The 27,275-nt window shown below is 41.7% G+C and overlaps 1 protein-coding gene across 1 annotated transcript in view; it reads right to left on the reverse strand.

Moving 5' to 3' along the window:
• Positions 1–3,234: 3,234 nt before the first annotated feature.
• The window catches only part of cdh2 (cadherin 2, type 1, N-cadherin (neuronal)), a 58,566-nt gene continuing 34,525 nt past the window's right edge, over positions 3,235–27,275 (reverse strand). The window contains exons 3-16 of the mRNA XM_041948427.1: positions 25,951–26,171; positions 22,247–22,414; positions 20,723–20,878; positions 19,263–19,407; positions 18,730–18,902; positions 17,222–17,359; positions 16,554–16,739; positions 15,077–15,330; positions 14,433–14,575; positions 13,114–13,347; positions 12,035–12,268; positions 11,660–11,799; positions 7,421–7,585; positions 3,235–4,751 (exon numbers count right to left, since the gene is read on the reverse strand). Coding sequence (XP_041804361.1) covers positions 4,545–4,751; positions 7,421–7,585; positions 11,660–11,799; positions 12,035–12,268; positions 13,114–13,347; positions 14,433–14,575; positions 15,077–15,330; positions 16,554–16,739; positions 17,222–17,359; positions 18,730–18,902; positions 19,263–19,407; positions 20,723–20,878; positions 22,247–22,414; positions 25,951–26,171 — 2,564 coding nt within the window. The 3' untranslated portion in view covers positions 3,235–4,544. The remainder of the gene's footprint in view (positions 4,752–7,420; positions 7,586–11,659; positions 11,800–12,034; positions 12,269–13,113; positions 13,348–14,432; positions 14,576–15,076; positions 15,331–16,553; positions 16,740–17,221; positions 17,360–18,729; positions 18,903–19,262; positions 19,408–20,722; positions 20,879–22,246; positions 22,415–25,950; positions 26,172–27,275) is intronic.

Consider the following 27,275-nt stretch of genomic DNA (forward strand, 5'->3'; position numbering starts at 1 on the left):
CTCCAGGATAGACAACAAAGCCCACGATGCTAAGCCAACAAATGATAGCACATTTATAATTTATTTACCGTTTTGTATTCCTGAGGTGTTTGCTTTTTTTTTATGTGCATTTTCTATGTCAAAGGCATTCACATAAACTGGCAGATGATACCGATGCCGTTCCCATCCAACTTAATTAGCTTCGTAAATAATTTTCTGCATATTTAAATTCCCTTGCATTACTATTTTTACCCATTCGTCAGCTAGCTAAAATGTGCAAATGAGATACTATTTTGAGCAATTATTTCAGCCATCCTTGCTGGTACCATATGGCAAATAAATGATGAAAATATGCTTCTCACACAATAGACATTCTAATTACCACTCAGTCAGTCAATGTCAGTGATTATAATCCTCAAACTACATTGTCCTTTAATTTCCCATATAACATATTAACATACACCCTTTTCCTTGCATTGTTTAACAGGCTGTCACACTATGTGTCTATAAATGGTACAGAACTGCATGTTTTGGGTGTGGATAGTGAAGGAACTGGGTAGCGGCTGCCTTTATGTCCTGGGCTCTTTTAGATTGCCAGCTTTCCTTTGGGGATAATCCATGTTGTGAAATTGAAGTGCAGTGCTGGAATATCAATTCTTTTTTTTTTTTTTTTTTCCTGCGGCTGAGGGTTAAAAAATGAAACAGGACTTGACTGCTTGGTGGATATGAACCCGTTGGAGCAATCTGAGCATCAAGATGACAATACGCCAGGGTGGGAGAGCCTGTAGAGCAGTTACATCTGGAGAAGAGGCAGCATTAAGAACTGGACAAATGTACGCCGGAGCACTGCGCGGCAGCGAGAGAGCTATTCATCTTTTATGTGGGGTTTAAAGGAATAGTTTGACATTTTGGGAAATACGCGTATTCGCCTCCTGGTGGATACTTAGATGAAAAGATCAATACCTCTCTCCAATCTGTCATCATCTGTCAATCAGCCAGCGGAGCATTGGCTTGCTGGTTGTTGTAAACAGGGTGAACAGCCAGCCTGGATGTGTGCAAAACACAACAATATCAAGCGGCTACCTTCACGGCTGAGAAATGAAGCCAACACGCATGTGCCAAAAACTGCAGTTCCTCGAATGGCCACTTGAGGCTGGCCCCGAAAGCAAGTCAATCCCCATAGACCCCTATATTAACATGACTAACTTTACGGCAGTAAACAGTTTTGGTCTCTGTAGCTCATATACAGGTGATGGATTTTTATATAACTCACTCATTTAAATTATAATAAGTCTTAAAGTTAGGCGTAATTATGGTCATGGTCGCTTTAAGTGACCGCTAGTGCTAGCGCAGGCTAGATGTTTCCCTAGTCTTTGTGCTAAGCTAAGACAGAAACCTCACATTTAAGAGACATATGAGAGTGGAATCGATCTCCCTAGCTATCTCTGCCAGAAAGCAAAAAAGTCTAACTATTCCTTTAATGCTGCAAAATGGTAGGTAAGAAGGTATTTCCTGCTTGGCTGCACAGCTGTTAACTGTGGGCATGTATAAGCAATAAAAAGAATTTGATGGAGCCCTTTTGAGATGTTGAATCACAAACCACATCTGTGCCTGCTTAAGATCAAAGAAAATAAAGTAGTTAGGCAAAGGTTTAAGTGGTGTAACGCTTCTATTGGGAAAGCAGAAACAAAAGGAAACACATTAAAACCACCCGTCTGGTCTGAAAACCTCTGTTAAAAGAGGTGATGTGGCAAAACAAATCTGACTCGGCTGCAGTTGAAACAACACCTCGAGGTCGGACAGTTTGTTGTTCAACATTTTATCCGTCTGGGCAACATGAATACTGTATTGCTTCTGGCAAACGCAGTGCATAGCTATGCATACTCTGAGATAAGTGATATGCACCAGACAAGGTCATTTAAAAAAACACCTCTGTGAGACTAGCTCCACGCCTCATGCAGGAGGATGTATGAAAACTACCAGTGCTCTTAAGAAGAGACACTGTGGGTGAAAACGTTGTTTTTTTAATGCACTGTTCCAATTTTGAGATTTTTGGCAATTTTGCTTCCATAACAAATCTTCTGTGAGAGTTGTTAAAAGAAAATACCCAAAGTACACATTCAGGTATTTTAGTTCTATTCTGTTCTGGATATTTTTACAGATCAGTGCCTATATTTAATGTATTTAATGGATAATTCATATTTCAGAAAAGTAGTAAGACAGAAATAATTAATAATAATAATAATAATAATAATAAAGAAATAATTGTCTTAATGTAAGTAATCAACTGTAGTTTCATGGTGATATCTATTAGTCTACTCCCCCCCCTCTATTCACCTGTAGTGTCTCCCAATAAAAGGTACAGGATGTGGAACTGATTAACACAGAGCAGCTACACTGATTACACCAGCTGAAAAACAAAAGGCAGGTACGGTTCACTGGTTATTCTCTAATAGACGTTCATTGCGTTTTGTGTGAGGACTGCAAAACCAAACTCCTGTCTAATTTTGTCGAATTAATAAGCCATGTCCACGTCTATTTAACTGGGTGCAAGCGGTGGCTCTGCGGATACCAGGTTCCACAGTAATGGAGGGGAGAGGGGGGAGGGGGAAGGAAGGGCAGGTGAAGGCTAAACGGCCGACGTCCCGTGACTTTCGTCATCTGAATTCACCGTGCGCATGACGGCTAAACAGATCATTACCGCTGCTGCCACCACGTACAGTACACACACACACACACACACACGCACACACACACACATTTCTGTCTACATGCTTCCACATTCCCCAGCACAGACACATGCAGAGTCCCTAAGGGCAGTTTTTGGAGGCATTCTTCATTTTGAGGTCAAGTCCAGTTTGACCTACAGTGCTTTACAGTGCGAATCCCTGACAGCCGACAGGTGCTGGATGGATCCGACATCTCCACAAGCTTCTGACCTTGACTTGGCTTAGGAGCACACACAGTGTTACAGAATGAGCTTATTGTTTACTTCTTAGTTTGCAAGCCACAATACTTATCTATGGACTTGTGTGGGCCTGAAGCATGTTGCTTATACACAATGTGTGCAAACAACAAATAAAGTGAATAAGAGTATAAATTATTTATTCTCCCCTCTGGAAAAAATTGTACAATGAATTATTTTTTTATGGCTATTGTCCTTTGAGATAGATTGCACAATTCGCAATCTAATTAAGCCTCTGCAACAATGCTGAGTAAAAACAAATAAATAAAGAGGCAGTTTTTAGCTCCAAAATTAGCATTTTATTTGGATGGTTGGGGTCAGAGATGTATAATTTGTTTTCCAGTACACATGGTTATCCACAAGGCTTAAGTCCAAAACCTTTTCCAGTCTTAAAGCTGATTCAGTAATTAGTGCCTAGCATGTCATCCCACCCCACCCCCCTTTTTGGTACAAATTCAACAGTTGTGCTGACAATATCACTACTTTTCAATTTTTATCAATGTTTTTTTTTCATGTTTTATACAAAAAACTCTCTTAACTTCTACACATTTAATGTCACCCAGATTTTTATTTTTTTTTTCACTTTGTAAATAAATTTGGGAAACAACATTTTTCATTTTTGTTGTCATGAAAAGATAAAAACATGCAAAAAACTTGAATTTGTAGTCCAAATCAAACATTTACAAGTTTGGAACTTTTTGCACTTCTTCATATACTACATCAAAAGAAAAAGATAAAGAAAAAAAACATTATGTACACACATCTTTTTACAGTGAAGTAAAACTTGAAAATATCAGATGATGACTAAGGCAAATGAAGTGTACATAGATTAGACCAAAACAGTTTTTTTGTTGTTTTTGCAAAACACTACATCACTTCAGAAAAAAAAGAAAAAAAATCTGCTACAAAAGTATGATTCATAACTCCCTTTATTTGCAACCAGCTGCATAATTTTAATTTTTTAGTGAAAAAAGTCTAGAAGTCTAGCATACTGTACAGTGCTGCTCTTAATTGTTTTTCTTTCCATCCAAGCTAACAGAGATGATCCTTCATTTCTTCATCTTTGTAGTTTATTTAAATAATCTTCAACAAACAGGAGCATTGTATAACCAAAGAAAAAAAGCATGTAGAAGCATACCAGAGTGTAACATACTTTGTTTGAAATCACTCCAAAAGTCAGTACCATTAAAGCCTTGAACATAAAACTAATCATTTAGATCCAAAAAAATGTACAAAAAGGCACATTATATCCCAGTGCTTCTGTACTGTGAAATTCAAGTGTAACTGAGCGCATTCAATACCAACAATCCAAGTGGTGACAGTCCACCAGTGTTCCCTCCCACATCTTCCATAACTGGACCACAGCCTATGCCTAAGCTTTCAACAAGCATATGTATGCGTAGACTACAACGATAAGCCTAGGTTGGTTGTTTTTGAAAAAAATTTCTGAATCAATGTTTTTTTTTTTTTGTTTCTTTTCTGTCACAGTTCCATCTCTCAGGGAATATCAGAAGCTGTCCATGTCCATCAACAAGAAATCTTTCCTTTTCTTCATTTTTTTTCTCTCATCTTTTCATCCTTCGAGGAGTGGCTGTGTGTCCTAGTCATCACTTCCACCGTACATGTCTGCCAGTTTTCTAAAGCGAGGGCCCCAGTCGTTGAGGTAATCGTAGTCCTGGTCGCCCCCGCTGCTGGAGGAGTTGAGGGAGCTTAGGGAGCCAGCTGTGGAGCCGCTGCCCTCATAGTCGAACACTAGCAGGGAGTCGTAGGGAGGAGCGGTGGGGTCGTTGTCTGCTGCCTTCAGTCCCTTTACAGAGGGAAATAAAACCACAGTTAGATGAGAAGATTAAGCCACGTCTGCACACCGGCACTGTCTGCAATAAGGAGGCAGCCCACATCAACACAACTCCCTCCCCCCTACTGCTGCACACAAACAGGCTAATCTATCCTAAAACCAGTCAGTGGTTCAACCTCCGCTTGTTCAGGAAATAAGATTAATCAGGCTCTAGTGTTCCTGAGAGTTTCCTCTGTGTTTCGGTCGGGACTCTCCTGATGTTTCTGGGATGAAGGATTATCTGCTGCTTGATCAAAAGCCAAGACTGAGCACGACCAGCAGCCTCAGATGTCTGGAATCATCTCCACTTCCCCCACTGACCCCTGTGTAGCCCGCCCTTCTCTCTTCAAGGGCCTTCGATGGGCAGTACAACTCTGGCACTGATACTTTGTCATCTGTGATCTGCAGCAGATAGCAGTAAGTTTAATATATACTTATCAGACTTCTGCCGAAAAACATTAGCAGTAAGCGCCGAGCTCAACTGAGGCAGAGAAGAGAGGAGCATGAGAGTGTTTGCCACGCATGCGTGTCTCTCCATGTTATCTTGAGGCTCATGGTACTCTTGCGGGTGGCTGTGTTTTGAAGATTGTGCTCGACATTCCTAGAAATCCTCATAGCGTCTTGAGAGGTCCTTATGGATTGTTATTGATTTCCAGCCCCGTTCCCTAACGGGACTCAGGAGACTTGATGGATTGCTAATCTAAGAGTTGAGATGTGCTTTGGCCATGAACCACGTTGGATCCAAGCCTGGTTTTTCCCTCTTACCGCCACAACTGAGGTACCCAACAAATAATAAATGAATTAATGGAAGTGGAGCAACATAACACTGAGAAACGAGACCTCAGCTCATTGGGAACTTGTCGAAGATTTATAGTTTCCTCCATGCTGCCATTATAGCGGTGAAATGCTCTCAAATAAAAAGATGGATTGAATTAAAGTGCCTGCGCACTTGGCGATTATTTTCCACTTGTTAGCCTCCGTTAAGTATTTGCTCAGGGCTGTGGTGCTGATAATTTGGTGGGAAATATGACAGATGGATCGTTCATTACAATTACAACCATTATCGCTCTGGTGGTTATAGCCCCCTTCCATCTACAACCAAAACCCCACTGGCAGTTTCATAAGGTTAGTCAATCACAGAACTCAGCCCCGTAATTTCATTTTAACTGAGTCGTGTGTGCAGGAGACAATCACGACTCTCAGTGAAATGGTGAACTCTCTTCACTGTTTGGAGTCAGTCTGTTCCACAGATAACAAAAGAGAGAGATGCGTAATAAAACCCACTGGTATTTCTATTCAGAGACAACCCTGCCTAGGCTGAAATGAGGCACTATGCAAAACAAATGCAGTCACTTTGGCTATGTGGCGCTGTGTCCACCTGGGACCAACAGGGGTCACGTATCTAGTGTTACCCCCCCTCTGTGGGAACAGACCAGGAGCCGACTAACAGACGTTTGTTTGTCAGACTGTGAGGTTAAAGTCCTTATGTTAAACCTAAATTTTTTTGCCCCTCCAATTTAATTAAGGGCCACAGTCTCCCGGAGCGTGTGCACATTACGGGATGGAGATCAGACCCCCTTTTCCCTCCCCCACCCCTCTCTGTCTACGTACTACTCTGGCAGCTAGCCCTTATCAGCTGGGTCAGGTTCCAGCTCCTATGAGCGCTGGAGCTACCATGACTGAGCTTTAGCGACAGTCAAACCTGAGACTAAAAACAGATCCAACATTGCCTGGTTGCAGTGAGCGTTTTCTGGGTCAGACTTGAAACGTCTCGGAGGCCTTGTGAGAATATTAAAATGACGAGTCTGATGAAGGATGGTGCATTGTGAAACTGCTCTTCGTTGCGAGTGCAAAACATTAAATTCCACTCAAAATCAGCTGTTACGACAAGTGTATTAGGTGTATTCATGAGACGCGCCGTGAGTGAAAATGAGTGGTGCCTGGGTTAAGGGATCTGAGAGATAGATGGTCGGGGAGTGGAGCTGAAAGAGCAAGTTCTAATCTAAAAACATGGGCGCCATCCAAAAACTAGGAGAGAACTCCATTTGTAATGCTGTGAAACTCTTGTCTGTTGGAGCTTGTGAAAAATACATGACTGCTCTTTTCATTTTACATTCTCCCTTCATGCTGGAGTCAATGATGGCCTCAGGCAAACGAGGGCACTCTGAACAGTGCACTCCGATAGAAAGCCAATGTATTGCTTTTCTCATCTTCCATGTCTATGCTGACACATCTATAACTCTACTTTGGCGGAAAGCGAGGAGAAAAACAATTATATCTAAGTGAGTTAGTGTCATGTACTTTTTGGACTTTATGCATGTCTGAGCGGATATATGGTAGATGAGAAAAGTTTCTACCTTCTGCTGGGAAAAGATGAAAACAATTCGAATAATAATTGATTCAATTTGAAGTATTTTTTTTCTCCCAAAACAAGGCGGTGCACAACTGCTTGATACTGAGTCACATGAACCAAATTGTTTATTTAGATACAAGTTGATTATAAGAAAGTCATTCAGCTTGAAAATGAAATTCAAACTTTGTGACAGCACTGATCCTCCTGGAGTTTGATTTCACTACACAACAGTCTCAGTTTTTGCAATAACTCTGCATGTTTTGGCGCTGTTGCTGGATGGTGCGTTTACCTCATTGATGAAGTCTCCGATGTCGCCAGGGTGGGGTGCTGCTGACCTCATGGGGTACTGTGGCTCAGGGTGGAGGGGTCTCTCGTCTAGACGGCGGATCCCCACCGGCTTGATGGCATCAGGCTCTATCGTGTCCGGCTGCTGCAGCTGACTCAGGTCGTAATCCTGGGGAACACATAGACAGATGGGAGTTAGCAGAGCAGCGTGACGAGACCCCAAACTGAGTGTGATTATTTAAATAGGTAAACACATCCTGTGCTGCACAGAGGAAGAGAAGTTCAACTGAGTGGAGAAGATTTTAAAGTTCGAATGCAGCGGGAAGAGTTGAGGGAACACAAGGGAAACTTTAATCTTCTTGTCTGTGAAGCACAAGCCCAGGGACAATTTGACACATTAAAAGAGCCAGCACTGAGGGGGTCCAAGCTGAGGACCACATCATACGCTGCAGAGTGTTTGTACTTGTGCAGCGTGCTGCAGGAAGGATGTGCAGGCGACTGTTTTGCTCTAATCAATGCCCAGACACGGGATGGTGGATATGCATAAGCCATTGCTAATCCTATTAACATTACCAAGGCAACCTGAATGGCTCGCAGTTTGTGCAAAGTCATGGGCAGGGAAGGAGGAGGAGAAAGAGTGGAGAGAGAAAAGGAGTTAGGAGAGAAACAGCAACTGAGGTGAAGAGCAGAGCTGAGCTGAATGACGGGATGGTATCGCGGTGACAGCAGATATGATAGAGAAAATGCCATTTGAGAATCAGGGTGTGTGCCTAATAAGCGTGCATGATGGATTGTCCCTCTTTAGAAGACTTTCGGTAATCCATCTATCTCTAATATCCCCCTTCAAAATTGTCTTTGCTCAGTTGCACATGTACCTACACACACGCACACATACTCATGCACGCTCACTCCCAGAAGAAATTTAAAAAAAGGCTGCAGACACTCCAATGTAAAAATAAACATGAGCATAAATATAAACCCTGTGATGATGCACAAACAACCCAGATATACAAACACAACCCAGGCACTTGACAAACACCTACTCAACTCCACACTAATAAGTATCATCTCAAATCTAAAACAAACACATTGATTATTCATGTGTAATTTGATTTCACGGGGAACAACAGTAACCCCTTGCGCTAGCTGCAGAACGCACGTCACGCAATAACGCCATCCATCATCTTCGGGTCCACTTCAGACTGACTCCTTTTCGACCTTCTCTGAGGTCACACAGCGGAGGGGTCAGGAGTTGGGCACAGCAATTGCAACAGAGCTGTATAACGGCTGAACTAAGCAGGAAGGTCTAATGACATACCAGCTCCCTCCAGGGAATTGACGGCTCACACCTACACTGGCCTGACGAAATGGCTGCCCCCGGCACTCATGACCCACATTCATACTCAGCATCGCTAAGCCTTGTGAGGCATAGCTGAGCAATTTATAACATAACTGAGTTTATTACTTTAATAGTTTTTGCCATAATTTCTACTGCTAATGCTGACATTGTACACACTTATTTAACCCTCCTATTGTCTTCGGGTCAATTTTGACCCGTTTTCAAGTGTTTGCATATCATATAGTAGATGGGAAGTCAATATGAGGGTTAACTGTGGAGGCTGGGAAGCAGCAACATCACTAAAAATAATTCCAACGGGGCAAGAAACACAGGCAGTCAGATGACTTTTAAATAAACCCGAGGCAAGTCAAAGTTATCTGGAGGAATACAGAGAAGAACAGTTCAATCATGACCCAAACTGTCCTTTAAAAACATCTACAGAGGTCTATATCTATATAGAGATGTATCTATGGACATCAATATCACTTCTTGCTTTACCAATTAATGTGGTTTAAATAATCTGACTTAAATGCAGCAGTAAATTCAATATTTTGGGAAATTTACTTACATGCTTTCTTGCTGAACAATGAATGAAAAAATTGATACCACTCTCATGTTTGTCTGTTCAATAAAAGCCGGTGGACAGCCGCTGGTTAGCTTAGCTTAGCACAAAAACAATGAATAGGTTTTGTTACATTTGGACAAAGCCAGGTGAGCTGTTTCCCATTTTTTCCATTGATTGTGCTTAGTTAAACCGAGTTAAGCTTCATATTTAACCATATCATCAAACTCCCTGCAACTTATTTCTCAATATTTCAAACTACGCCAATTAAATATGATCATTAGTGTTTCTTGTTCTGTTGGGCTTGTAACTGATCGATGCCAAATCTTAGCAATTGCATCATTCTGTACTATGTGACAATAATTGAAATAATGCCCAAAGTGCAGAAATAAGACCCAATTTGCAATAAACTGGAATTATCCTGAGATAAATTACAGATGTTGCGGTTCCACTAGCATATTAAACTTGCTTTTATCTCTAGTGACAAACAAATGAGGCACTCTCTGTGTAAACGGGTCTGATTTGTTTTGTCTCACTTACTGCATGAGATTGAAAAACAAATCAAAACGCTTTTCAAAGCATGCCTCCAAAGCCACACTGTTTATGGTTAATGTGCATCAAATTCTTCGGAGGTCATCTTGAGAAGCGGATGACTCATCCTTGTCTTACATTCTATTTTTTTCACCTGGTAACCTCTGCACAACAACTTCTCAATTTGCTATTATTTTCTGCATTCTTTTTTCCATGTCCGGGGAGCGGGGCCTGATCAGCTGTCTGCCTTTGATGAAATGAGTGTCTCACAAACCAATACAAACCAGGGCAACAGCAGCAGCAACCAAAATCATATACTCTGAAAGTGCCCAATGGTCTGACACTTCAATTTCCTCCCCAGCAGGAGATAGGGAGAACAGAGGTGGGCATTATAAAGACCACATCGCTGGGAAAGTAAGGGCCATTTTTTACCCAACACTGACTCTCTCGATTCCACAGACAAGACCATTTTCTCCTGGCGTCCTGCCCTCCTCTGTGCCACTCAAAATGGAAGCTTGTTTTCCCCTCAATAAATTGCTGCACCCGCTCGTTTGCCTTTGAGGGGCGTTATATCGTGTTTCCTTTTCAACATGTTCTGGTCCACAAGTTCGTGCATTTTGTTATGGATGAGTGTGTGAAAGTGAGGAAGAGAATGCACAAGTGGGTGCGCTCCCTCCTGCCTAATCACTGGCTGTAATGGCTTTCCAGTCATATTGTTACCTTAGACAGAGCTTCATTATTGTGTCACAACAGATGTCTATCTCCAAATGACATCAGCTTACCAATTACAAGTCTCTGAGGCTAATTTGGCACTGTGCTGGGTCAGACCGGGGTCTCCTGCTCGTCTCTGCTATACCTAAGCCACCGGAGCACTTCAGCCAGTAGCAAGAAAATAGCCCATTTGGTATAATACTTCCTTTTTTATGAAATGGTTCCCTTCTGCTAACAAGGGGTCATTAGGACAATTGAATTTGTGTCTGTGTGTGCGTGATCAGTGCAGGGGGATAAAGAGATGTGACATTATTGACGCCTGTGGCACTGCATTTCCATTGTATGTGTGTGTGTCAGGATTGTGAAGCAGGAACCAGTTCCAGCTGAGGAAACACTTCCAATATTTCCAGAACTGATTGGATCAAAATGTGTTTGCCTTATTGATTCCACAGTTCAATTCCCAGCCCTTTTTGGGAAGAGGGGTACTATTTCCAGTTTACAATGAAAACTGCCTTGCTCCTCGTTGTGAATGACTGTGAAATGTCTTGGAGCAGAGAAGGACTGACACTAGAAAGAAGGCACTGTAGGAGCTTGTACGCTTGCAGAAAGATTCCTGGTCCTCTTTGTCCTTAGGTTGCTTCAGTTTTACAGAATTTGCTGCTGCATACTGTAGATGTGACCTGAATGTTTCTCCACACGCTCGCCTTATGTCACCCTTTCAAAAACACCGTGCAGCTCCATGGTATGCAGTGCTGGGAGTTTGGAAAATTGTACCAATACGATTTTCCCTGCTGAAAGCAAAACATTACTAATAATTTAAAAAGCATGCGGACACTATGTAATAAAACAAGCTAATCAATGCAATCCGCCTTCTGATGATGCAACTATGATAACAATGGTTCCACTCAAAACTGGTGGTACTGGTGGGCTGGTTTGCTAGATAGCACCGAGTTTCCAAGAATCCTGATTGAAGCCTGTTCAAGAACCAGAGCTAATTTGACAGAAATAATTTTTTCGATGCAAAATAACCAAAACTGACAAAATAATGTGTGTTAATGCAGGACACTGATAAAAATGAGAGTCTACACTTTCATTCATACCTGATCCTCTTCTCCACCACCTTCCTCATCATACTTGAGGATGTTGTCTCTCACATCATCCTCTGGGTCGATGAGGAGTTGCTTGGCCTGGCGTTCTTTATCGCGGCGCTTCATCCACACCACAAACAGCAGCACGAGAACTGATAGACGAGCAGTGAGAGAGATCTCACATTACAAAAACATAATAACTCACATATTTTCGTACAAGGGTAATCGGATCCAATGTTTTAGAGCTTGGATGTGGGCCTGATCAAGGCTATCTTTTTGGTAATCCTACAGTAATCTAGTGGTATCTCGGATAATGTTTAGCTCTCTTTATAATCCGTGCGTGTGTCTGTGTGATGTGCTGTATGAGAGAGGCACTGAGACACTCACTGAGGAGGATGATGATGCAGAGGAGGATGGCGATGATGGCACCAGTGCCCAGGCCGGCAGCCATGATGTGTTGCTGGTCAGTGCAGTCTCCATTGATGTCACACTGGCACACTTTAATCCGCAGATAGGAGGTGTTGGACATGGGCAGGTTGCCTGAGTCTGTGATTATGATGGGGATCTCATAGATACCACTTTCAAGGAAGCCTATCTTCAGGCTCACCTGAGCATAGTCACCTGAGGAGAAAAGACAGAATGAGTGAGTAAGTGATCCACGGCGGCTCCTCGTCAGAGCAAATACATATGAAGTAGAGAGACCAGAAATGAAGTTGCTCAATGTGCTTAAAACTAAAGTAACATCATGTTTCTTTATCAGAGGAGCCTTTCAGGGGGGATTAAATCAGATTCTGAATAGTTGCTTGCATAGACTGTGTTCACAGTGCGATTACACTCCTATTACCACAAATAAGCAGCATAAATTCATACCTGGAAGTTGCATCAGCATATCTAATCCAAAACATGGTCAGGATTTAGATTTGGAGCTTATAAATTTACTGAATACCTTTTGATAATGCTGCTTAGGCGAAATTCCCAGTAGCGATAATCCAAATGCCATTATCCTATTAAGATATATTCACTTCTTTTTGACTCACGCTGTCTATTAGCTAACAAACAACAAATTCTACTCTTCCTTTTCTTTCGTTCAAATTAGCATAAACAATTAATGACTGTTTGGTAATGTTAATGTAGTATTATAGTGGCTGTTCCGGCACTGCCTGACCCCTCTGCAGTGTGTTACTGACACATTTGCACAAGTGTTGCTCAGAGGGATCACAGATCAAAGTCTTAATTACCAAACAGACTACTGAATATAATACGTTTTACAGTTTTCTTTGGAATTATTAAAGACCATTAACTGAAAAATGTTGGAAAAGGTCATCTTCACTTTTTTGTTTTTCAATGACAAATAGAAATGAAGGCCAAAACTCTACATCAGTGCCAAGGGAGGATTAGTATATTACATTTTAGTATATTATATGAGTCTAACTGATGTGCAATTTTGAGTGTAGTCTGTGCCTTACCACTGATTCTTGTAATGGTCCAGTTTCTCCTAACATCAGAAGGTCGGTGGGCTAACTCAAAGGCAAACGGCCCAGCGTTGGGGTTCAGGTCTCCATCGAGCGCGGTGATATTGATGGCATTTGGCTCTGGCTTTTCACATATCTCTGCCTCCTGAGGGAACACTTTGGGAGCGTTGTCGTTGATATCCAGCAGGTAGATCTGGAGAGTACCTGTGCCACTTGCTTGAGGCACACCTACATGAGTTATAAAAAGGACACACTCAGCACATAAATATTTATGGGAAAAGTGATTTTTTTTTATTTTTTTTTATTTTTTTTACAAATTTGCATATGATAGGCGTATATACTATTGAAATGCTATCTCTCATTTTGCAGTCATTATGTAGTCAGCAGAGAAAAGTAAAGTATGGAGTTTATTCTTTGGGTCTCATACGGTAATAAGATACTCTAAACAGCTATTTACTCGAGTGGGAGAAGACCCATCCAAACGGCATACTGATCTGAGAATCTAATCTCAAGTGAGGAGGCAGACCGAAAGAGAGAGATATCAGAACATTTTGGGTTGTGTGTGTGTGTGTGCGTGTGTGTGTATTTGCGTGCGCCTGGAGAACGTCTTCCTGACGAAGGACACGGGATGGGAATACTAAAGCAGACAAACAGAGCCCACTGTCGCTCCTCTCAGGCTCCTCTATGTATTCACTCAGCTAAGAGGCTTTTTTACCATTCAGGCCACGCTCAAAGGAGCTAGTCATCCAATCCTGACCCATTAATGCTGAGAAACCTCTTTATTGGTAGAGTTTTTAAGCCTATTGGCCTAAGCTATGCCCCACAGAACAGGGTAAACCTGAACAGAGGTAAATCCCACCAGTGCAGGGAAGAGGTGAATATATCCACATGCTGGATGGTTCTGGGATTGCTAGCACATTAACCCTCAACTGAGGTGGTCAGCGTTCCAGACATGCCAAGTGCCTGGTACAAGGTTGACCTTCGAGCACGGAAGATGTCTTTGTGGCTGAAACTGAGATTTTCTTTTCTTTTTTTTTTCCTATACAGGCTTCAGGTGAAAAAACATCACAGAGGGAGTCTGGGTGATGCTAAGTGGAAAATTGACCTTTGAGGGGTAGGGTACACTAGAACTCTGTTAGGCTTCCTTCTGAAAATGCAGCATTATCTCCTCCTGAATGCTCTAACAATAATGGCCTGGACTAGAGTGCTTGCGTAACAGCCTAGCTAAAACACCTAGACCATGTAACCGGTGCATCACAGGAGCTCAATAAAGTATTTTTGGCAACTGTAGTGCCACTTGAATGGTTACATACCACTGTCAGAAGCCAGGAACGTCGCATTGTACAAACTGTTCTTCACAAAGGGTGACTCTCTGTCCAAAATGGCAATTGTCGTGATACGACCAGTGCTTGGGTCAATCCTTAGCCAGTTGGCTGGATCAAAGAGTTTGGAGTATCTGAGGGAAGAAAAACAGAGGTTTAGTTTTGTAGGACAAACCGTGGAATTACAAAGCGAGCTTATTTCACATGGAGTGTTTTCAGGCAGATAAACTCTTCCGTGGCCAAACAGCTGTGAGGCAAGACGTCTGATGATGCGAGGGCTTGTTCAACAAGAATGGGATGGAGGCATGCTGGCTGCATACTGTTATTTGAGCAGGAGTGATGCAGAAAGTGGTCAGGATGCAAGTCATCTTAAATTTCTAACCCAATCAGTGATAAACCAACCAGCATTCACATTGCTGTGTTGATACCAATTATTCTAGGTAAATGTGTGATAAACCATGCAAAGTAAACGTCTGTGCTGGATGTTTAAGGGAGAACAGACATTGAAGCTAATTTTAAAGGGTGGAGGAATTCTTAAAATTCTCCATATCTGTGAACTAGACTTCATACCCTTGGAGGTATGAACATTTCAATCAGACAGCACTCAACCTCCTCCTTTTCCCTGTAATATCTACCTGATGGTTTGCTGCATGAAGCGATCAGGGTCCTGTGCAGTGAAGGTGGTCAGCGTGGACTCAGGCATCATTCCCTCCTCCAGTTTAATGAGTTTGGGGTTGGGCTCGAAGTATGGACTTTCGTTGACATCTATCACTCTGATGGAGACAGTGGCGGTGGACTGACGAGGAGAGTGGATGCCTCTGGCCAGGGGCACCTCATTCCTCGCTTCCACTGTCAGCACATATGTCCTACTAATTTCATAGTCGATAGGCTGGAAAACAGCAAAGAAAGAGTACACAGAAAGCAAGTCACCCATCAAAATGCAGGATAAATAAACAAAAGGAAATCACATTATATTTTTGGTAATCTAAGACTGGTGAGAGAGCAACTAAAATAATGAAAGCTTTTCTTCCTCTTGCCTGAAAAACCTTATTGTGAAAGCTCACAATAGACAGCAAGATGAGATAAAGAGACTGTATCCTTGTGTGGTCAGTTGAAGGATACACAGCAGCAGTAGAGCTGCCAATCAAGATAAGTTGAAATGTGCTCTGAAATTTAAAATTGTGCTTTAATTATGTGTTAAGAATTTGAATTTATACACCACACTAAACCCATTATTATTGCCGTCTGCTCAAACTCTGCTGTGAATCCGTTGCTGCTAAAATATCATCCAAGTGTGCCAACAAACACAAGTAGTTTATTGCAGAACAAAGCTTTTCTGTTCAGAAACTTCTTGTGTCATTATTGATACTGTGCCATTTCGATTATGCATGTTCTGCTTGGCACAGCGGTTTGACAGCTAAGATTAGGAACAAACTGCAGGTGATGCTAAATAATGTTTTTGGTATTTACTAAATGCATTCCCTCTAACTCATGTTGGTAGTGATGTATTCAGCAGGGTAGGACTGCTGCCAGTACAGCTCAGAGTAGAACAACACAAGCTGCATCATATCTACAATATTATCAGTGGGTGTGCTCCTAAATATTTCTGTTCTCAGATAACAATGGTCCATACTCAGCACAGCTATAAAACCAGAGCCATTGTACATTGGTGTAAAGTGCAGTTTTCTGTGTCTCATAATTCATAAATAAATGTAATCAATCAATCAAATAATCGTCAGCAAAGTAATTGTAAAAAAAAAAAAAAAACACGTGGCAAATCTGCTGCAGTGATTTTTATTTTATCTGTACTAGTATACTGTGAGTCCCAAACAAAATGCTTCAATCCTTCAAACGACTGGATAGCTGGCTTATTAACAGGAAGCAACATAACATTTAAGATTATTTATATTATTCACTAATATCAAATTCAACGTGTATTATAAACACAAACTCTCACAATATTGTAACTGACAGATATTAACCTAATTAATCTAATCTAATTAACATTAATATTAATATCATTCCACCCCCAAACCTCACAGTATAGCATACATGCATCCACTCTGCATCTCCAAGGGATTAAAGGGGTCGAGTTTGAAGAGGAGGCCTTACCTTGACGACCGTCACCAGGCCCTCGTTAGTGGTTGGATCAGTGGGCACAGAGAACCTGCCGGTGGGGTCACCCCCGGTGATTTTGTAGACAGCATTCCAAGCCGGCGTGTTGGGCTGGTCCTTGTCAGTCACCGTCAGATTGGCCACAATGACATTCACACGGTTTTCAGGCACCTCACCGAAAAACTGCATGAATAAACCATGAACGTACAGAGCAGCGAGCTGTTAGCGATACTGCTTTGGCAGCAGAAAATACACCGAGCCCTGCCTCTCACAGCACAGCAGGACCAATCTAGGGTAAATAGACATCTGAGGTAACTTATCATGTCGTCATGGTCATCTCATTCCCTGTCCTCCCCTGATAGCACAACGGTAGCATTACAAATTTCAGTGATTCGCAAGCACAGTAAGTGCCTCTTTCACTCGGGCAGACACCCCCCTAGTTGCATGTGTCAACATTTGGAGGGGGATATAACACTTTACACTTGGCTGGCTACTTGTATATCTGCATGGCTTTGGAAACGCTGGGCAAGCAGAACTAGGTAAGTGAGCAGAACTGACGGTTGAGCGCATATGTATCCACAACGGGGTGAAATGGGGGTCCTTGTGGTGCTTTCCTTTGGCTAAGTTTTCTGTGCTGATGTCTCAGATATGAGTTTGTTTCTTACCGTCTCAGCAGTAAACTCTGGTGGATTGTCATTAATGTCAGTGACTCTGATGACAGCAGTGGCTGTGTTGGACAGGCCGTACATGGGGTTGCCCTCCATGTCAGTGGCCTGGATGATCAGCGTGTACTGAGGCACTTTCTGGAGGGAAAGGGAAAAGAAGCAATAACAGGATTAAGACAAAGTCGTTTGATCTTTGAACAATATTATCAATCCTATAACAATGCTTGAAGAAAGTGAACTTTCTCTCTAATCTGTCCTAACTTTAACTCTATGGTTATTTTGAAGAATGTAGTGATATTGTTTTGAAATTCGTTATATTTGAAGGTGTCTCCTAATATTCTTCCCCTCTCAGGTTTGTACATGAGGACAAATTATTAGAAAAAACATTCAATTTACTGCAGTTTAACATGACACTGCCTCCAAAATGATCATAGGATTGAATCCACATCTCTCTCACAGCAAAAACTAAACATTTTAAGTTTATAAACAGGATGTGTTTCTGCACTATTGTTTTACATTAAAACGACTTCACAAGTGTCCCCAATAAGCTGGTAACTCAGTGCACATCAGTATTAATGTGTTCCCCTAAAATGAAACAAATCGGAACTGGCTAGCTTCTTAATTATGATGACTAATGGGGGCTTTTTATATAAATCTGATTTATTCTCTAGGGGGACATGAGTTTACGCGTGCATGTGTGAAGCTTGCACCTCTGCTATATACCCCATCATGAAGCTAACAAATGACTCTTTTCACATTAAAAGCCACTCAGGTGACGGACCAGTTGCTAGGTAATGAGAGTTGGGCAAATTACTTTCATGGTGGCAACTGGCGGACATAAAACGGCGGCCCCAGGGCGGAAGTGATTGAGCAGCCACCTAGCCAGATTGCCCTCACTAGAATTGCACCAAATGGCTCCAGCTTTCTATATTATTTTATTTATTTTCTCAAACAGCCATGAGATCCAATTAAATGACAGAGTGGTAGCATTTACAGCAAGTAAAGCCTCTGGTTTTAAGAAACAAAGACAGAGAGGGCGAGAATGAAGGACGGGAAACATTTAGCTGCTCAGTGATGCACGCTGCCTCCTTGTAAGAGTAAATAAGTGTGAAACAGCCAAATCTATTTCTACTTTCTCATTTAGTCGGTAATCAGCAAAATTCACTTCAGCTCATTAGTTCTCAGACAGTCTGGATATTAGCAAATATACTCAAGCTGTGTTTTGACATCATATTTTAAAAAATGCATAGCATTTTTTATATAAACATGGAACATGGATATGTTGTTATACATCTAACACACACAGCAAATTCAAGACAAAAATGAAAATAACATAACAGATGGCCTTGCTAATGCAAGTCTCACTTAAGTGCTAATACAATGGTTTTATATATTTATTCAACCTATTCAAAAGGAAAGCTAAGTTACAAACTGATGTACCAGAAAGTAAAGATAAGCAAGAAGGAATGAGACCATAAAGACGGAAAGAAAGAAGACGTGTCAAACACCTCTCTGTCCAGGCCTGCCGCCACCGTAATGATGCCTCCTGTTTTGTTGTTGATGGTGAACATATTGGAGGTCGGACTCTCTGGGTTCTGAGACAGGATCTTGTAACGCAGCATCCCATTAGCTGTTTTGGGGTCATCTTTGTCAACAGACGTTACTGTCATAACAAAAGTTCCTATTGGGTAGAAAGACAAACACATGATGCAAATATCCTTAAGACATCACTTTATTTATTTCTTCTTTTACTGTCTTTTATCAAAGACATTAGAAGTTGAGTGAATAGTGCTATATTGAACACGAGTAGATTTACAGCTTTGTAATATAGACATCAACGGTTCTTTCTTGTGATCTTAAAATACTTGCGACCACTTTAATACAGCAGAAGCAAAATTTAAAAAGTGGCAACCTCAGAAATGCCATCAATGCTGTTTGATCTGCTAACATCATAGCCACATGTGAAGCCGGAGGCTCAGACTACAGTCGATCGGTTGCTCATACAGCGTGAAGCTGTGCTTGGCTTTATGTGGTATATTACCTGGCTTGGAACCTTCTGGAACAGTGCCGTTCCAGATCTGATGAGTGAACTCGGGTCTGTTGTCGTTCATGTCGATCACATTGATCACAATGTCAATGGGGTTTTCTACCTGGTTGCCGTTCAGGTCCACTGCATGAGCTCTCAACTGGAGGAAACATAAACACATCTGGACTGTGAAAATGCTCAAGCTAGCATGATTCTCCACCGTTCAAACAAACCACTCCCTCAGTGTCACCCACAACACTGCTGCAATAAAAGCTGATGAACCCACTATCCCACTAACAAATTGTTAGATTTAGTCCGACAACACAAAACAACAACAAGTCTTTTAGCTGCATTTTTATGGTTGTCTCATGAAACAAATGCTACTGTTGCCTACACCAGGTCAGCATAGGTTCAGTTCTGCTTTACATAAACAACTCTGATATGCTGTATTTTTTGGCACTTCAAGTGCATCTTTCCTGGATACACACAACCACAAGGCTGGTGCCTTACACAAGATTTGAACTCGCTCATACATCTATATTTTGATCCACCCATTCAAGCTCTAGAACAGGCATGTCAAACTCATTCCATAAAGGGCCGTGTGGCTGCAGGTTTTTTATCCAACCAAGGAGGAGCACACCAGGCCAACCAATCAACATCAAGGGATCACTTAGTTATCAGCTGAAGACTGAGATCAGCTGATTAAATGATTCCAGCCTGGTGTGCTCCTCCTTGGTTGGAACGAAAACCTGCAGCCACACGGCCCTTTATGGAATGAGTTTGACATGCCTGCTCTAGAATAAACATGGTTAATACAGTATATTTTGAAGAACAGTATTATATCATATGCATGGAGTACCTTGCAGAGTACCCTAGTTTCAGTGTAAATTAATTAATGAATTACTGTGTGTTACGGTGTCAAGTGCATTCCGTTTATGTTTGCATACAGCTTGAATTGAACCAGTATGAACATCGGTGAAAGTCTTTCATGTAAGCAGACTCTTGTAGATGAATATGCTGAAGCTTACCATTTCATTTTACCTACAACTTTGCTTGATGTCTACTAGTTTATGTTAAAGCATATGAATAAGTAGCATTAAAAAACTAAGCTACAGAATTTTAAGACCATTGCATTGTAATGGGAGAACCACTGATGAATACAGCAGCTCTGTAGGAGCTGGAGGTTATCATAATGTATGTAGCACACACCCAGTTCACTCAAAAACATCATGTTAAATCCTTTAAATTCTCAGACGGATAAGTCAGATTTCCTGGGAGACCCTGGTCTTCATTGAGTCTCAGGGTACCGTTTAGGCTACATGTGACCATTGAGCACATGTCAACTAACAGGAATGTACAGCTCCATCAGACAGAGCATTTTTCTCTTGAGAAAACAAGCTGGAAAGACCATTTGCAAACTACAAATAATATAATTAAAGGGGATTTTTTTAAAATAACTATTGTGTCTGACTTACATGGAAGCTGGGGATGTGCTCTCGATCCAGGGGCTTGTTAACAGATAGCTCTCCAGAGATCGGGTCAATGATGAAGATGCCGGTGGGGGGCTGGTCAGCGCCAGGGCCTGTCACGCTGTATCTGAGTGACCGGTTTTTGTCGTGGTCTGACCGGATCTGTGGATATAAAGACGTGTTAACGAAAACTTCAAAACAATGCTAACTATATAATGACTAATACTGGGCTTATCTTTTTTCATAATGTAAAAAAAAAAACATTTTTTTTTTCAAATTAGGTGATTTATGTACAGAAACTTCATGTGCAAGTCATGTATAGCTGACATATACAGCTGTACTAATTTATCTGCAATAAGATAATATCAGCTGCTTTATTGGTACATTTGGATAATTTATCAAATACTAACAATAACAGAAGGCATCACAGTTACAGCTACTTCAAATTATCTTTAACTTTTCAATATTAATTGATCAGTTCTTATAAAGAGATCAACTTTATTAATCCTCAGTTGGGGAAATTTGGTCAAATTAAGGAAATTAATGGAAAAAATATAAATGTCCATCACCAGTTTGTAGAGCCAAATGTAATGGCTTCAGATCTTTTTTTCTGATCACCAGTCAAATCCCAAACTATTAAATTTCTAGTATGATGAAACACAGAAAATGTTCTTATTTATCTATAAAAAATGCTATACTGACTGAGTTATTGATTTACCTTTTCCCACACCAATTACGGTATTAGTTAAAGAATAGGTTGCAGTGTATGTAAAACAGTGTTTATAAAGTGTGTGTGTGTGTGTGTGTGTGTGTGTGTGTGGTATTGAAGATCTGTCTTGGCTGGGCTGTCTATTCTGTTTGCCATGTAAGCTGAGAGTCTCTGTGCCGACACCCTGGATCCATGCTGAGCACACAGAATATTTCCTCATCCTGATATCATCCACTAAAGCCCTGAAACATCCCTTCTAATATGGCCTGATTCGATATAATACATACAAATAGCATGTACAGGACACTCGGCAAGGAAGAAAGTTGAATATGCTGAAAAAGGATCTACTTCTGATCTGTCCCGAGTATTGCTAGTCCTCCGTCAGCCACCCACACTCAGCCCTGACCAGAGAATTGATGCAAATGAATTGGGCAGAGTGTGTCCTTGAGCCAAGATAAAAGGAGCGTAATATCTCAACAGGCAACCGAGGAACAATTGCGATGGTGAGCGCTTCAGATTTCTCTCTACTTCTAAATAATGGCAGGTTACATTGGTACAGACTGCCCCTTGAAACAAAAGATAAATAATACAGCGGAAAAAAGAGCCCTGACCTTTAGCAAAGTGCTGTAAATATGAAGCATTTTGTTGAAGGCATAAGGCTCATGTCTGTGACCCTCTGAGTGGGAGCTCAGGGCAACAGGGACCTACAAGGTTGTCATATCAAGCAAAAAGTATTTTCTTTGAAGTTGTGAGAGTGGTGTGTGTGTGTGTGTGTATGAGTGTGCATCTGTGCATGTATGTGCTTGGGTGAGCTACGTTACCCGGACAAGCTCTTGCGGGAATGGGCCTCGTGAGTTCTCTGGGACATTGATTGGGGGGATGACCCAGTCTCTCTTCATGCGTTTGAGTTGGCTGTCTGTGTTTCGTGATGGAAACACTATTTCCTTCAAATCCTTGGACATGACTGGAGGGACAGCGACTTCCTGTGCCTGTGAAAAGGAAATAATTTAGTTCAAGCATTGGGTGATCGTATCTATGCAGTTAAATATGAGTACCAGCATGCAATGTTGGCTGGCCACAGACTGAAATATGTAACAACTCATGGATGGATTGCTGTTTAGTTTTGAACAGAAGTTCATGGTCCCCAGAGAGGATGAATCCTTTGACTTCAGTGATCTCCTGGAGTCAAAGGTTCACATTTGTGGTTTTGACTGAAATGTCTTGACAACTATTAGATGGCTTACCATAAAATTAGGTATACATATTCATGTCCCCCTCAGGATGAACTATAATCACTTTGCATACACGTCTTATCTCGTCCAATGAATCCTTAGTTTTGAAAGTATTTATGACTTAATACTTGCAAAACTAATGATGTCATGTCATTTGTGTTTACCGCTTATTAACTAGTTAGCACACTAACACGCTAAACTACGTTGATGGACATAGTAAGCATACTTGCTAAACATCAGCATGTTGGCATTGTCACTGTGAGCATGTTAGCATGCTGACAACATTTAGAATTGCAGTCTAACATAACTAACAGCATGGCTGCTGTCTCTTCTTAGTCTCGTCTTTATGTTTTCCTGCAGGAATGAAAACCATTAAAGGCTACAATCAACAGCAGCACATGCCAACCCTCATACTGAAGTGACACCTCACTGCAAAGAATGGCACTGTAGGCTGACCAATGGCCTTTTCATTTGGTTTGTACAAAAAGGAAATTGATGTGGTGATAAAAGGAAACAGCCTGCCATTTTGTGCAAAACCTAAGGAGCTCTTCCAATTGTCATTTAATGCCTATTCAAAATGTGTGTTTAATCACAAACGCCATTATTTTATGATTTTCTTTTAGCTAAATATATCTATAATACAACATGTGATGATATGCCTTGAAAAGCTTTGGTGTGGCTACTGTTTGGCTACACCGCACACCGCCAGCACTGGTTTGCTTTAAATGGCAGACCTCTTCTTATGTCGTGATAAAATGCACCCACACAGACAGACCAGCTTCCATAATGGATCTGCCATCCTCCCTCGCCTGTAATGAATGAGATTTGAAACAAGGGAGGATGGTACCTGCAAGCCAGACACTAAACACACAGATGGCTCAAATTGCCTATGCTGCTCTAGAGACTGAGGAGACTGAAGTAGTGCCAGAAAAAGTTAAAATAACCTTGAACAAAACAAGGCAGGAAGGAAAACAGAAAAACAATATGTGAAATCTGTCAATGTCAATGAATGATAGCTTCGATTTCAATGGAAACGTCTTGTCCCCTGAAGTATTTTCTACTACTGTTGCTTGTAATCATCTGAATGTTGATTGGCTGTGAGGTAGTCAAGTCCTACAAACTACTACAAAGTGTCCTATGCATACAGAAATTAATTACCACTTTGCCACCTTATAATGTGACCCACATCCCACGCTCCCCCTCCTCTAACATCTGGGGAGCTGTCGGAGAGCTTCCACTAATCATGTTTGAAATCCGATTATACTGCTTTCACACATTGGAAATGCAGAGAGGCAAGCGGACAGATAGCAAAGGAACATGCCTCAGAAATATCTATTACCCTATTAAAATGGGTGCGAGTGAGAGCAGTAATTATTTGCAACCTGTGTCTGGAATGATGAATGGCATGGTGGGTTTGTTCAGCCCAACACACATCTATCTCTGGTGTGCTGGGGGTCTGCACCCATCCACACTCTCTGAACCTCCTCCATCTTCTGAATAGGAGTCTACTTCAGAGTCCAGGAGAGTGTTAGGCTGAGTGATGGCCTGAGTGTTTGTGAGTGTGTGGAAAGGATTAGGCATGTGTGTGCATTTGCCCTTTTAGAAAAATTCTCTCTTTCAGATGCTGAAATGTTTTCCCCTCACGGACTGCGGTGGAGCTGAGGTTCTAATAGAGGTGGAGATAGTGGGACCCTCTGAAGTTAATGAGGATATTGTTTGGTTGTCATTGATTAAAATGTTTCCCCAAGGCTGCCGCATTCATGGACTAATAAAAAATGTAATCGCTGATGTGATTAAGAGATGCGTGATGATTCATGACAATAATTATGCTGTGGGGAAGACAACTGCTCATGACCTCATAAACGTGCATGATACGGGAAAGTCAATCCCTGATTTCATTATGGACAAATTAGGGCAAACCCAAGAGCTCACTGCAGATACACATCAGAATATGGCTTCTGATGATACAGCTGATAACTTTACACACATAGAGTAAATGTGAGGTGCTGACTTTTATTTAAACACAAAAAAACAACCTGATGAAAGTCTATGTTTGCCTGTTTGGGACAAGCATGCATTTGCCTTTGACCAACCTACAACAGTGACTGATGGTATCATTAAAATCACATACCTGCAGGACTCCCTATAGTAGATGAGTGTCAGTGGCTAATGATGGTGTTTTGCGAAGCCATGAAATCATTACCGGCTACAAGTTTAATTTCAGGCGGGCAGACCAATGTGCCTTCAGTACTGACGGGAACTACCCATAACTGTCACTATTATCTTTTAATTTATACCCGCATAAAATATGACACCAACCTTTCCTGAGATTATCTGCTGTGCTGCACTTGTTGAGCCATTTTCTTAAGTGTATTAGAGGGATAAAAAAGAAATGCACATTGGTCTTTGTAAAACAAACACGATTATTGCATTTGGGGCTGCTCGTTAATACACCAGAAGGCTAACTGAAGATCTTAGAGCAGTAATAATTAAAATGCACATGTGGCCCATTTATAACCCTACAGAATGTGTCAGAGTAAAGAGTAGCTCACATAGTCGAGAACTGCACGTGTTTGTGTGTATGTGTGTGTGTGTGTGTGTGTGTGTGTGTGTGTGTGTGTGTGTGTAGTGTCACTCCTGTAAGTTTAAAACAACAGATATTATCTAATTCAGCCGGATCACATAATCCACTGGCACTGAAGTTAAAACCTCTACATTAACACATTTGTCTTTTCATTTCCTGGTTACAAGGCTGGGACATGAGCAGTGCTTTTTTTGTGCACTTCCTCTGATCCTCGGCCAACCACAATGTTGACATATGAGCACATGGTCATTCTAACTAATCGCAGATGACTGCACAACACGTCCAGTGGAACGGTTAGAGCAGCGCTCAGACAGATGCTTCCTGTCATCCAAAGCACTGAAAGAGGTGTGTCCCCTTTTGGATGATAAGGCAATAACCTCACAATCACAAGGCATGCTCACTGAAATCAACTTTATGAGGAGCTATTTTGCATCTGCTCTTGCTACCCACTGACCGTGTTGAGTATATGTTTGTGCTCCTAGTAAATTGACACATTAAGTTTTAATTAGCAAGCATCCATCCAGTCTCTCGGAACACCTGCTACAATTTACGGAACTAGTCATCTGTGAATGTGCAGTATGCCGAGTAAGCGCAAGTTATTTGTTGTGAGGCGAGAATTGATCGTTCCACCTTTCTGTGGCAGTAACATCAGTCAGACAGAAGGGAAAAAAAACCCTGAAATGTTATGGAAGTGTTAACATATATTCACCTGCTGGCTGGAGCGTGTGGAGGGCATCAGCCTGACTTGAGTCACCCATTGCTGCTGAGTGGTGGTGTCGCTGGCCTTGATCAACAACGGTAACGCAGGGAGCGTAGAGTGCTGAATACTCCTGACAGCATACACTACTCCGTCGGCCTCTATCCGGAAGTCAGATGGGTTACTGCATTCAAACCGCACCAGACCACCTCGGCCACAGTCAACAAACCTCACTGCAAGAGACAGAGATAGACAAATTTAAGCAAAAAAAATAAATAAAAACTAGCCAAACAGTGAGAGAGAAACCTTGGGAACAAGATATAGAGACAATGGATGCAGAAGACAGACACACAGACATACAGAAGGTCCACAAAGGTTTTCTGATTCTCCTTCGCACTCATGCATTATTCACTTCAAGCTGTGCCCCAAAGGTATTGCTCAAAACAGGTGCAGTGAAGGAGAGAGTTGGAGGGAGAGAAAACTACAGAAAAAAGGGAGGTGTGCCCCTCAAGGGCTATTAAAGAAGAACCACGAAACCAAAATATTAATTTACAACCTGATGGGTAAATTACACTGTCTGAATGCCTGGCTATGTTTGGGTTTGAGAAATATACACAGCATTTATAAACATGCTTAATTCTGCTAGAAAAGTCTTATTTTATTTCCAGCTAAGTCCATCACATGCTAGCTTTGTCCCCCATGACATACAGGGATGCCTTCCGCGGATGACTACCGATCCTCAGCTCCTCAAGAGACAGAAGTAAGTGCGCGTGATGTTTATTTCATCACCATGTTCACACAGAAACTCGCACACATACATACACTGCAGACAGGTGGCTCATGGGGGCTCGAGTCCCTGCGGTGCCTCAGTGGCAGTGGTACAACACCAGTTCATGTTACAAGTGAGTGACAGTACAGCCTTCACGTCGCTCCTCCATGTACACACACACAAACATACACCTCAATACCTAAGAGCTTCATTGTGTGATCCTGTTGTGAGAATATGTTTCCCTGGCAGCCACCCCCACCCCAATCATGTTTATAGCACACAAAATGGTATAAAGAGGAATAAAAAAATTTCTCCCGGCCACAAAGATCACAACATTACCATATATCTCTGCTGGTGACGCTTTGAATTATTAAAGGAGATGTGGAATTACTTAACAAAAGCCTTGAAGGATGGTGCCTAATCGTCCTTTGTGCTACTACCTCTGGGACCCACTGATGTCTTCAGAGTATTATCTGCACTCACACATCGAGTTCCTCTGGGCTTTCGGAGAGGATGCAGTAGATGAGTTTGGGGTCCAAAGGAAGTCATAAGTTAAAACTCCAGGCTT

This window comes from Chelmon rostratus, chromosome 12 (assembly GCF_017976325.1).
Source record: "Chelmon rostratus isolate fCheRos1 chromosome 12, fCheRos1.pri, whole genome shotgun sequence".
Lineage (NCBI taxonomy): Eukaryota > Metazoa > Chordata > Actinopteri > Chaetodontiformes > Chaetodontidae > Chelmon > Chelmon rostratus.